Source organism: Sycon ciliatum, chromosome 7 (genome assembly GCF_964019385.1).
Source record: "Sycon ciliatum chromosome 7, ocSycCili1.1, whole genome shotgun sequence".
In the NCBI taxonomy this organism is placed as follows: Eukaryota; Metazoa; Porifera; class Calcarea; order Leucosolenida; family Sycettidae; genus Sycon; species Sycon ciliatum.
In genome coordinates, this window is record NC_088649.1 from 24,000,740 (window position 1) to 24,012,863 (window position 12,124).

Consider the following 12,124-nt stretch of genomic DNA (forward strand, 5'->3'; position numbering starts at 1 on the left):
CCAAGCGGTGTTGTGGACATTGAAGTCACCCGTGATCAGAACATAGTCACTGAGGTGCCGGACAGCGAGCAAGGTCTCCTCAAGATACTCCATAATACTGATATCTGACTCACTGGAGCTCCCAGACCGGTAGAGGGCGGAGAATACAATTTTATGATGATCACACGTTTCAATAAGAAGCCAGGTGACTTCAAAGTCATGACATGGCACGGTGTCAAGGTGACGAAAGCACAGACCTGCTTTTAGCCATACTGCAACACCGCCTCCATGTGCAGTGCGGTCCTTGCGTAGATCTACTGTGGGGCAGTATGTATGTATGTATAACTCATAATCACAAGGTGATCGTAGAGGCATTAATCAGCGAGAGAATTGTGAATGGCAGTATCCGGGTATTATTGTTTCAGCTGGAGACATTTTCTAGGCAGTGAGTTTTGTCTCAGTTACTATGGCAATGTCTACAGTCTGCTGACGGAGGGCATGTTGTAGCTCACCGAACTTGGACTGGAGACCGAATGCATTGGTCAGAAAGATCGATAGACTTGACATATTTGTTTGTGGCTTAGTTGCTTCCTGGAAGAGGGTGTAGCGGTGGCGGAGGGGAATCTGAGACGGGGCATCCATGTCTATCACTGGCTCCTGGTCGGTCGCGCTCATGTGTTGATCGTTTGGAGATTGCTTGTCGGACAGGGGCTGGTCCTTCTCAAAATTCCACTGGCGTGAGTATACAGATCGCGGCCAGAATCCCTTGGAGTTGACCAGCGCAGCCGTTTTCGAGTTGAGTACGAGTCGTGCGGAGGATCTGGCTTCCTTCCGGAAGATCTTGCACTCGTGGATTTTGACTTGAGTTTCGGCTGAGCTTGCTCGGGTGGTGACGAACTGACTGAGTTTCTCCGTAGTCGTGTCACTCCGTAAGTTCCCCACAAACAGTACTTTCCGCTTTCCCGTGGGCTTTGTGCTGCAAACTAGCTCCCAAAGTCCACTGTCCTCGTTGTCGTCTTCAAAGCTGGGCAGCAGGTTTGAATTTGCCGATCTTTCATCACGATGCACCTCTGGTACACGTGCTCGAGCAAGGGGCTTTGGACTGTCGGCTTTCCGAACGCGGATTGCGTATCAGACCAAGCCTTGCATAGGTGCAAACGGCAATCGAACTGACGTTGCAGCTCTCTCCAGCTAGCAGTTTGGATACTCTCCGACTCAAGAACGGACAAACAGGTTAATTAGGGCGTAATATTTTACCCTGGTGTGAATACTGAATAGACTGGTCTAATAGCTATCACGTGACCGTAGAGCCGTACAGGGCAGCCATGCCTCTTCCAATTCCAGTCAAACCCTGTTTTGTTGAATCCTGGTGGTGACAGTCAACTTTTCTTCAGACTTTTCCCGTTTGTGTCTTTCCCTCAAATCGGTGAAAACTAGGGGTGAAACAATTATACCGAATACTCGAGTACTCGCTCGGTTTTTTCAGAAATAATCGTGCTCGGAATAAATCAGAGTACTCGTTCATACGTGGTACATGCATTTACCACAGAAATCTGCAGTTTCAGAGCAGCAGTGGTCAGATATTGATGTGCAGTCTGTGTGGTGAACATTTGTTCACGAGTAGAGGGAGCCCAAATGACCCAGCAACCAATATACCTGAGAAAAATGATTGCTACTCGGTTCAAGCAGGGTTGTATCATGTGATTTTAAGGCCCTCGGTGTGCAATTTATAGGAGATGATGAATACTCGAATACTCGAATATTCGATCGGAGAAAATCAGAGTACTCGAACTCGGGATCTCAGTGCCAACTTTCACCCCTAGTGAAAACCTATTTTGTATTTGTATTTTTGAAGTTGTATTTCAAAAAATAATCCAGAGGCTCTAGGCCTGTCTATTCACGTACCTCTAACGTTGTGATTGCAGGTGGTGGGTCCCCGGACTTGGTATAATGGGTAGCACAAAACAGCTTAAAAAGAACTACAGTTTCAGTTCGTTGATACAGTAGGGGAAAAAGAGCGTGTGTTCTTGTGTGCTGCAGATGACAGCTATAACTGCATAAGAGTATCAAAAGAATCACTCCCTCTCCCTCTCGGACATGACCTTGAACCCATTCGTTTCTGAAGCCGACAAAGTTGCATGGCAAAGAAGTGCAGAACTGAGTGTCAAAGGGGAGGGCGGAAAGTGCTATTCATGGTCCGCAGTCGGTACGCCCTTTTGCTTTCCTTTTCTCATTGTTGTAAACCCGGAGAATTACAATACTGTAGAACGATCAAGGCCGAGGCAGGCCCAGAATGTCGTGGCTTGATAATATTATTTTTCATGGACTGCACTTGACGTGCAGTCCCTGCTCGCTGCTGCACGCGATCGATTTTTATGGCGATCGCCTGTTCATACTTGCTCTGTGACGCCCCGACGGCCTTAGGGCTATGGGCTTGTGATGATGCTGATGATGAGAACGATCAAGAACATTTGACACCCAATTATTCCAACATCGCCCAACCTCATACTGCATGCTATGGTTCCCTTTGGAAAGGGCTGGCTAGAATTAATGGATTTTGTACACTGGAGATACGCCCTACAACCCCTGAATTCTGCTTTTGGGGCCATCGACATTCGATGGCCCTGCTTCACACCAAGAAGAAAAATTGTTTGTGAATGAGGACTTTTCAAATTTTGAAAACATAGATGTGTGTGTGTGTGTGTGTGTGTGTGTGTGTGTGTGTGTGTGTGTGTGGTGTGTGTGTGTGTGTGTGTGTGTGTGTGTGTGTGTAAGTGCATGTTAGCTGGTGAGAGTGAGTGCTAACTGTGGATATAGAGCATTGCAGTCGTTCTGAAGCAAACCTGTTGCACTGGAAGAATTCATATAGCCTGGCAGTTGGGGAATAAATAGCAGAGTCGTAATATTATGGCTCCTTATACTGTTCTGATGCGTGTGTGTAGATCGGCTCAATTGATTTCCAGAATGGCAGGCCGGAATGACGGCTCTGATAATCACGCTCAAGCATAGCTAGCAGAATATTTGATTGGCTCAACAAAAGCGAAGAAAACCTGGAGACGTCCGGAGGGTATGCAGCAGATTTAGGAGAAAGAGAAAGAAAGAGTAAATCTGGAGTGGATGTATTACGGTCAAAGTGGGTAAAAGTGATTTTGACGAAATCACAACCCGGTTTTTGTCTATGATAACTCAAAGCGAACCGGAGAGTAGTTCATGGCAGAGCGTACTTTGTTTTCTTCTTTACCATACGCCCTCTCCTTTCTTGATATCATGATCGCAAGATAGTAGACTGCATAGTTCTCGCTGTGGTCGTGTATGTCCACTTCGCCTTTGGCTGCAGTGCAGGCTGTGGTTCCGAGTGCCGGAATACGACCCATGTCGCACCACTCTACTACATTTGACGACCACGGTGACGGAGTCGTTACCGCCGGGATATTATCTTCACGTTCTCGGCACGGGTCATGACGAGCAGCCCCGTCGCATGGCGGTCTCGGCAAAGTGGCGCACTTTCCGCTTCCATCGGTACACGGTGCTGTCGGCCGTCAGCTGAAACGTGTCGGACACCGTGTCCACGCTGCCGGAAATGAAGTAGTTGCGACCGGGTCGCATCTCGCATGGCTGGCACTGGTCCGCCGGGGCTCTGGCCAGGATGAACTGCATGGGCGGGATGAGTTGGTCATCGTCCTGCCCGTCGCCAGCCGCGCCCTGCCCGTCGTCCGTCCCCGATGACCGTGCACCTCGCTCCGATGCGCCGGACGAGATCTCCGGAGGGCGCAGGGAAGAGCCGCGCGGGTTGTGATACGCCATCATACCGTAGATGGGCTTGTGGCGAGCGGCAAACACCGCGAACACGCGCAGGCGATGGTGAGTCACATTGCTACTCATCAGTCTGGCACCAATAGCTGTGGAACAGGACAACACACACAGAAACATAGTTATTATACACAAACTCAGATAAACAAGAAGCCCATTCGGTATACATGAAAAGTATCTATTGCACACATGCAGTGCTGGTCAGATATATCCAATCACGTGATTTTTACTTCGAAGTAAGTACATGAAGAGCACTGTGCAGAACATGGGGATTTTCAACCGTGCAGAGCGCAAAGCAGACTAACTTGATGCTTATAATTATTGCAGAAATTGGTGTCCTGCATGAGAGAGGCTAGAGCCGCTTGTGCACATGCATATACACACAAACTGCTACAATAAATCCCGATCAAGAAACATGTACTTTGTAAATCCAATCAAGACAATTTTGTAAATGTCTTAATCAAATTGGACTTGTTGGTTTGGATCTCAATGAGTATCACTGCAGTGTTTACACCATGGGCCGTGCGGCAGTTTTCTACCCTCCAGGGAAGGATCCAGGCCCAGGGGCAGGGGTTCCGCAGAACATGCACATGTACCAGCTCTTCAGTTGTGGCTAAACTGGACCCCTAATGTAGAGAACTTTGGATCTGTCCCTGCGCTCCGCAGAGTAATCCAATGAGACTTACCGAAATCCATTGAGCAGATGCCTTCCCGTATGTCCGCGCCCTTCTGTGCTTCGGGCACGCGGTAATGTGTGTCGGCGCACCGTCTGCACCTTGCCCCGTCCTGCTGCTGCCGCTTAGATTTGCTAAGGACCGGTGCGACGGTAGACGTTGACGCCCAATCCTGGTTCTGGCCTTCGGGTCTCGGCGAATTGCCTGTTACCAATCCCGAGGAAGAACGCTGCACAGTCGAAGAAAAGGAGCAAGGACAACAATAATCAGTAAAATACGTTATTCGGGAAAACTCGGAGTGGAAGTAGAAACAGTTAGCCACTACAGCTGCAGTACGACCCCACGGCAATAAGTATGATGGTGTTCAGTAGGGCTCTCGAACTTGGAACACTGCTTGCCAGTGTACTTGCGTTTCCATTCCGAGGTTTCTTCGAGCATGCACCGTAACAGTGTAACTAATAATTACTTATCCTATGCTGGTCCCTTGCACGTCCTAGAATCATGAAGCTCTGGGCAGCCTGCATCATGCATAAACATGCATTTCATTTAATTCATTCACTCCCTGTCCAACGTGACTCAAGCGCGTGGAAAACTACAGGTGGCCGCTGGTGTAGTTTCAGTGTAGAGCAAAAAACGGTCGTTAATTAAAAGCAGGTTGTCGCTAAAACCAGAGGTCGCTTACACCAGGTTTTGCTGTATTTCTTACCTGATGAATGGAGTCGCCTTTTGCCAGCCAGGTGAGATTGAAGCGCTTTTGTGGCAGGTCGATCACCCTGTCTTCATCCATGTCTGGGTGACGTACAATACCCCAATTATTTGTGTCCGGAACGGTAACTGGAACTGGCTTTGCACCTATCGTACACGCGGGAACACAGTAACACAACAGAAAACAATGCAATCAATAATAGTTATGTTGTTGGATGTAGACCTACACGACAACCTGCAACGCGTCCTGAATATCAGCGAGTGTAGGACTGAATGAAACAGTACGTGACTTGTGTGGTATTCGACACATTGGTGTTTCCCTAACCTAATCTTCTCCGTAGCCACTGTTACAAGATGCAAACTGTTACTTGTCACTGATCGCCAGAGACAGATATTTGTACTTGTAAACATGAGCTAAACGTTTGTTTCATACATGACACAAACTAGTGCGACCTGTTAACATGTTGACTAAAGTGTTGAGTGAGAAAACAGACTGCTGAAAAAGTGGGCGCGTGCGTGTCATTTGACGTCTAGCGCGAGATTGACACGACTATCTTCTGATCTTGACGCCTCCGTACTGTCGTTGTGGGGAATTCAGGCGCTAGATTGAGCGCGCGAGTTCGTCACTTGGCCACGGATAAACAAGGGATTGACCAGAACTGAACGATCTTTCGTTGATGAGTCACCTTTAAGCGTCAGCAACATGTTTGCTCTTGCAAAGACTTATTAGGTTAGAATATAGTGTTGGTGCTTCCTCGCTTCTGGATGACGGGAATGCGAACAAACAGCACGACTCCTGACTGATGAGAACAGAACCAGTTCTAGACTACAGCCTACACTGAGCCGAGACGCGAGCTGCTCACCGCTTGTCTGTCAGACTAGACATTGCCACTGAGCCACGGAGCTCACTCGAGCCGTACACTTCATGAGTGGTAAGATGTGAACGACACTTTCAGGTATGCTCCTTGCGCTTAGGTCTATACTGTATTTAGCATTTTTAGTCCGCTTTGTTTACATTCATGTCACGCGGCGCGCGGCTGCTGTCCCTTTTGACAGGTCACGCAAGCACTGTTTACATAATTGGCGCCGCTCGCATGTGACAGACGTGCCAATACACCTAGTACACGTACATGCAGCCCAGCGGATTATGTCCCCGTGTCAAACCAAAAGGCAATCGAGCTCTTGTGTCTGCTAGCTTCTGCCAAGGACATCCTTCAGGAGACGTCAAACGTGCAGAAGCGGTGGTAGACGTGTCAATGTGAACTGTACGTTTCACACAGTTATACACAACAACACAAAAATGGTGACTTGGTTGGTTGGTTGGTTGTTATTTTAGTCAAATTTTTAGGCATCACATGCATCCAGCCAACTCTGCGGTCCTGGCCAAGGAAATCCAACATGAAGAAAGTAGCGCCGTACGCCGCGTAGCCCTAGCATTGCACAATACTGTTCTGTGCACTTGAACACGGCGCTAATAATAGTCATGTGGTCGGATTTCTCCGGCCAGACTAGGCCTAGCATGACACCTGCACCTGGCTGGAATCGCTGACATGAGATCCTAGTATTGACAGCGTCGACACTCAGAGTCCGCATAACCAGTGTCAGTGATTTGTCGGCACGCATTCAGCAGGCTGACGGCGAACTCCATGCGACCGCTAGACATGCCAGACAATGCGCTTGTCCCGACGCGCTCGTTTGCAGCACATTCCGAGCAGTCTTTGGCAGGATGATTTCTCACACTCTCGCACGTCCACGACCGTGCCAACGAGAGCTCATCCGCGTGCAGTCTAGTAGATTTAATAGTGGTTGCCAAGCTAATTTTGAACTTCTGGCGGAAAACCCCGCACTCGTAGGTCTAGCTGGGAGAGGTGATGAATTGTAGATCTGCGTCAGCCGATACCTGCTCAAATTGGCCCTTATCCCCAGAAGGAAATCTGCGACCCAGATTGTCCGCGGTTTCCACTGAACACATGGAGTTCCACGGCCAGCACCTGAAGTTCTAATACAGCCACATTCCGCCTTCCTACACATTCTCAAGTCAAAGGCATTGTCAGCAGCAATTGTCTGCTGCAGTCAATAATACACGATCACCAGGGCGACTAGATTATTATCCTCTCGTGATAGATGAGCGATGAAGGACTCACAGCTATGATAGGATCAAACTCAAACCCAGACGCATCTGGTCGCCCCTGCTGTGAAGTCCCGAACCTGACACTGTAGGACGGACATGGGAAGCGTGTAAAACTACCTCAACCACCACTGGCTCGTCCCCGGAACCCTCTGAAGAATGCCATTCATATTTTCAAATACAGTAGATCTAATACAAGTTTGCTCGTACACGATGAAAGCATTTCTCCCCAGGAATGTATCACGTGGTGGAGTATGAGAATATTGCGGGCGTTCTTGTGGAGTGTCCGGAAGGCCTTATGAATCGTTGTGCTAAACTATGAGATGAGAATAGCCATCACTGGGATATTTCAGTCAGTGTTCGCTTCGCACACGGGTCAGCGTTTTGTGGCAGGTCTGGAAGCTGGCTGGTATCACCATCCACAAACAGTGCAACATTCACATGACTCCTCTCGTCGAGTTGTCTATCATGACTCAATAATTCTCGCTGTGCACTGTTCCGGTACCGGTATTGGTCTTGCAATGATTGACACTGCAGCGAGTCTACACTATAGTATGGGCCCACCATTTTGTTGATTCACCGCATTCTAACGGCGATAGCGCTACATGGGCGCCCTATTAAAGCTGAGCTCCAAGGAGTGACGCACATTGGGTCAGCTCATTCGCACGTAGTCGCTCACTATCGAACGCCTGCAGGTGAGATGTGGCTGGAGGGCTGCTTTCCTGGGCGCATATTTCACCAGGTCGTGAACCTGGGTGCGTTCTAGAGGCCAGCACGGCGTGGCTCCGGAAAACGAAGACTGATGCTATAACCCACAAGACTAATGTAATGTCCCTTCAAGATTTGTTTGTATGACTTCGCCCTATCGCCACATACCCACAACGGAGCACGTGCAACCTCTCTGTCACCTCTCTGTCAACCTCTCTGCACCGTCTCAAACACCTTCAGGTGGCAGTCAGTCTCATCATTACACGGCAAAGCATGAAGCATTGAAGGTGCAAAGCCTGGCTCCTGCAATCCTCTTTTCTCTCCGTGGCCCCGTCTCCTATTATTTCTCTCTTTCATCTGCTGCACATCTGCTGCCGACGCTACATGTAACCGTGTTTACCTCAGTAGATTTACAACAGTGATACACCCACAAGTGGAGGGAACGCTGTTGAAATGAGGTTCAAACCTAAAGCACACGCTGTTCTTTCCATTGATGAATCGAAGGCTCCAAACCCTGCTTTCAACATGCCAACAGTTTCCGCCCCCAAACTGACTTCGCTGCCAGAATTGCCGTCAAGAAGTTGCTGGTCGCTGTCGCAATTGAGCACTTGGGGCAGATACAGGAGACCAAGCGCCTTGTGCGAAAGACCAGTCAAAGTAATTTGAGGACATGTTCATATACAATTCTGCACGCCTGTCACTAGAACTGCACTTCGCCAACACCTAATCAAAGCCAATCAAGTTGACGCCAAAGAGCCCGTTGAAGATCAATAGTAATCGCACCATTCCCGTTGGTTGCAATCGGAACAATCCAGCGCACACAAGGCTCCATTCCAATCCAAGAGCTATGCTTGTAAAAGCGATCCGCATCAGCTGTCACCGCATACAGAATGATCTACGTCCCAACCGACACCATGATTGTTTTTGCTTTCCATTGAAAAACTCGCTCAGCACTTAGCTGCTTGCTATAATGCAGTAGTGTAGGCGTGCAATGAAAGAATGACGCTGCTGACGACGCTCTTCCAGTAAGCTTATCATTGCATCGGCGTGTCTAAATGCGTGCGCGCTTTATCAAGGCGCTTGACGTGTGAGGAGATACCTTCGTCCGTGTCTCCAGACGCGTGAATGACCGTCGCTATTTGAAGCATCCTGCAGTCTATCCTAGACGGAAAGAAGCCGGATGAAAAGGTGTGTAAGTCCATTTCTGTTGTACGCATGTCGATTATTATGCTACTGCAGCCATTTCATCCAAGAACATGCAATAAACTTGAGCACGCAACGTAGACAGTGCATATCAGCAGCAACTGGCTAGTATAATTATAGGAGACACTCACCAGCTAATAACGAGCTGTAGATCAGCAGCAGATATAGCGTGGTCGTCCGTGCAGAGGCGAACACCACTCGCTTGATTGTGTCCAGCGGCCTCCAGGCGGTGCGGGTCGCTGCCGGCATGACTGACGGTTGACTGTAGCCTTGTACGTGTAGGTGATGAAGCCTGAAGCGGCCTGGCACTAGACTGGCACGTCTAGCTGAGAAAGCGTGTATGTTGCGCGCCTGCTGTCCAGTGAGGTCGGCAGCGTCCGTCTGATTGCAGCAGCCCGAGTCTTGTGTTGGGTTCACGGTATTCACCGTGCGGGATCCGCTCTGACAGACCGCTCAGTTACCTGTCGCGAAACGTCAGCCGGCGGTGAGCTGAGGAATGCTGGCATTTCTGCAAGAAAGGAGCACATGCGCAGACGGACCAGTTTCGAATGCAGCTCTATTGCCACTGCAGTATATGATTGGGCAACTCAGGGCGAGAATGTGCCAGGCCATACATTTCTGGCATGCCAAAATCACCTTCTGGCTCCACTGCGCGACCATTGGCATTCTTACACGGATGTGAGAGATGCAAATTCGTGTCGAGGTTTTTTTGGGAATTGGTTGTTACTCACGAGCTCAGCCATGGATCTAGTACGAATGACGCCCATCCATTCCTTCTGCGCTGGATATTACCCAGTGTGGTCTTCAGGTTCATGTAAAGTTGCACGCAATCATGTACCATGTACAGAAAATGGCGTGCAAAGAATATAAGCGGCTGCTCGGGCACGCCAATCACTCATTACTTGTATCCGCCGCGAACCAGCGGGACAGAACATCCAAAAACACCTTGCAGTGTGCTGAGCATTTTCTCCATCGTATCATTATTAAGTTTGTCTACCATGGATATGACACCATGTTCTGGAAATGCCACGTCTCTAGGACTAGTAGTGAGGCAGTAATGAGGCGACGAGGATGGTGCACTGGGGCGCAATGGTTGCGAGGTTTCCAGGGGCAGCATCCTCGCCCGAAGTTCCGCCTTGACACTCCCTTTCACAGGCAAGGTAGATGCTATGACAGTCACTAGAGTGATGGCGCTCAACGGGTGAGCAGCCACAACCGTCAACGACAACTGGGTAACCAACTAACCATGTATGCCTATGCATGTGAGAGTCATCACTGACCATACAATGTCATTGTAGACCTACATATTGAAAATAGCTCCAAAATGATAGGGGCAGACGGACGAAGTAGGCGGACTGGGGGGTCGCTAGTGAGCAAGGAAGAACAATAAGTATACTCACATGGCTCTCCCCGACTAGTTGGGAGTGGAGTACCGCTGTCAGACACTCCGTCTGCTATTCTGCATGTCAGTGTACGCTGCTGATAGCTTCTAGCAGACTTGACGCGACTGGCGCTCCGGGCTGGAAAACAATGGGAGCACCCCCTGCTGCGTGCGTTGATGAAATGAAAGACGGCGCGGTTGGTGCCAAGACCGAAATTGATCCCTCTAGTAAACGCTATCGCTGCCACAGAATGTGTGCAAAGTAACCGTACACGTCGTCCCTGGTCAGCTATCCAACAATATACACATCTCAATGCTAATGGAGCGTGTCCAGATACTCCGAAACTCGAACACGAAATGGATGGCTCATGCAAGTCGTTCATTTCTCGCGCTGAATGCAACTGCTTCCTATCCGGTTTGGCGCAGAGGTTTTTGTAGTGTGTCCCTATCCCATGCCCACGCTACGGACAGCAGCAGCAGCAGCGGCGGCTCTGTTCACCTGGGCTCCGGCTGCTGCTGCTGCTTCCAGGCTATCTGTGAAAGGCTGCACGCGAACTCCAAGTCCAGTGGTGCAGTGGGGAATGCTTGCTTGGGGCATTCCGAGCGACTGCAGCAGAATGTCCGGACTGCGTGAGATGGGATGTGCATACAGTCATAGTGCGGTGACGTGCGCGGAGACAGCTAGCGGGTCAATGATACAGGTTCGTGTCGAACTGCGAATCTAAAATGGCTGTCACCTCGTACACACGTGAATCCTAGGCAATCGTGCATACATTTGACGTGGCCGTCCAGGATTCCCTTCTCTGGTGGCACGATGCGTAGCACGATGGCACCCAGTCATGGGACGACCATGACACTTCGTATAAAATGAGATGGAGGTATTCTGTCACCAAACCAAACATCCCCTTCCATTATGTACGCGTTAGCCATTGCAGATTGACAAGACTATGTCGGACATGAAGACTTCACGTGCTGGTCAGCAAGAACAGCGATGATGGATGAAGCTCAATGGCTCGTGTACAGTACGAGTGCGCACGCTCCTACGCTGCACGGTGCAATGCATTCCGGATGTTGGGCGTGAAAATGTGCGCCCATCATCAATCACATGCCACCTTCAACGGATTCTCCCCAGTAACCATTCCGGTGATATCATTGAGTGTGATCGCTACACAGTGTTTGATTCAGCCCATAATTTATTATCCGCCCAGGCAGTCAAAGGTCGCTAAGTGACTGTGTGTCCACGACCTCACTGATTTGGACTAAGTGCAGTAACGATTCGAATCGACAGTACGGAGGATTAGCAAGACGAAATTCGCGTACGCGTTCGCTCTCCAAGGAAAGTCGAACTCAGTGACGGAATTCGCGTTATGAGAAGGATTAGCAAACAGCATTCGCACATGCATGACGTTGACACGACGTACATTGTGTACAGACAGTACAGCGTGGTAAATTTATGACTGCCCTGACACGAATCCGCGATTCGTGTTCCGACTACTTTTCCGAACGAAAAATGCGAAGTTCGCAACCCAGTTCGGG

At 49.5% G+C, this 12,124-nt stretch overlaps 1 protein-coding gene across 1 annotated transcript; it reads right to left on the reverse strand.

Annotated features, from left to right (window-relative positions):
* Window positions 1–3,280: 3,280 nt before the first annotated feature.
* Window positions 3,281–10,998, reverse strand: LOC135821205 (uncharacterized). Its single transcript, XM_065334268.1, has 5 exons — window positions 10,608–10,998; window positions 9,339–9,715; window positions 5,170–5,315; window positions 4,476–4,692; window positions 3,281–3,878 (listed from the first exon to the last, which is right to left on the reverse strand). Exons 2-5 carry the CDS (start codon window positions 9,454–9,456, stop codon window positions 3,436–3,438), a joined length of 924 nt encoding a protein of 307 aa, XP_065190340.1. The 5' UTR covers window positions 9,457–9,715; window positions 10,608–10,998; the 3' UTR covers window positions 3,281–3,435.
* Window positions 10,999–12,124: the final 1,126 nt, after the last annotated feature.

Coding starts and splice junctions, on each gene's coding strand:
- LOC135821205 (XM_065334268.1), bottom strand. CDS start 9,456: ATGCCGGCAGCGACCCGCACCGCCTGGAGGCCGCTGGACACAATCAAG. Junction 4,693..5,169: donor AAGGCGACTCCATTCATCAG/GTAAGAAATACA, acceptor TCGACTGTGCAG/CGTTCTTCCTCGGGATTGGT. Junction 3,879..4,475: donor CATCTGCTCAATGGATTTCG/GTAAGTCTCATT, acceptor CCTGTTCCACAG/CTATTGGTGCCAGACTGATG.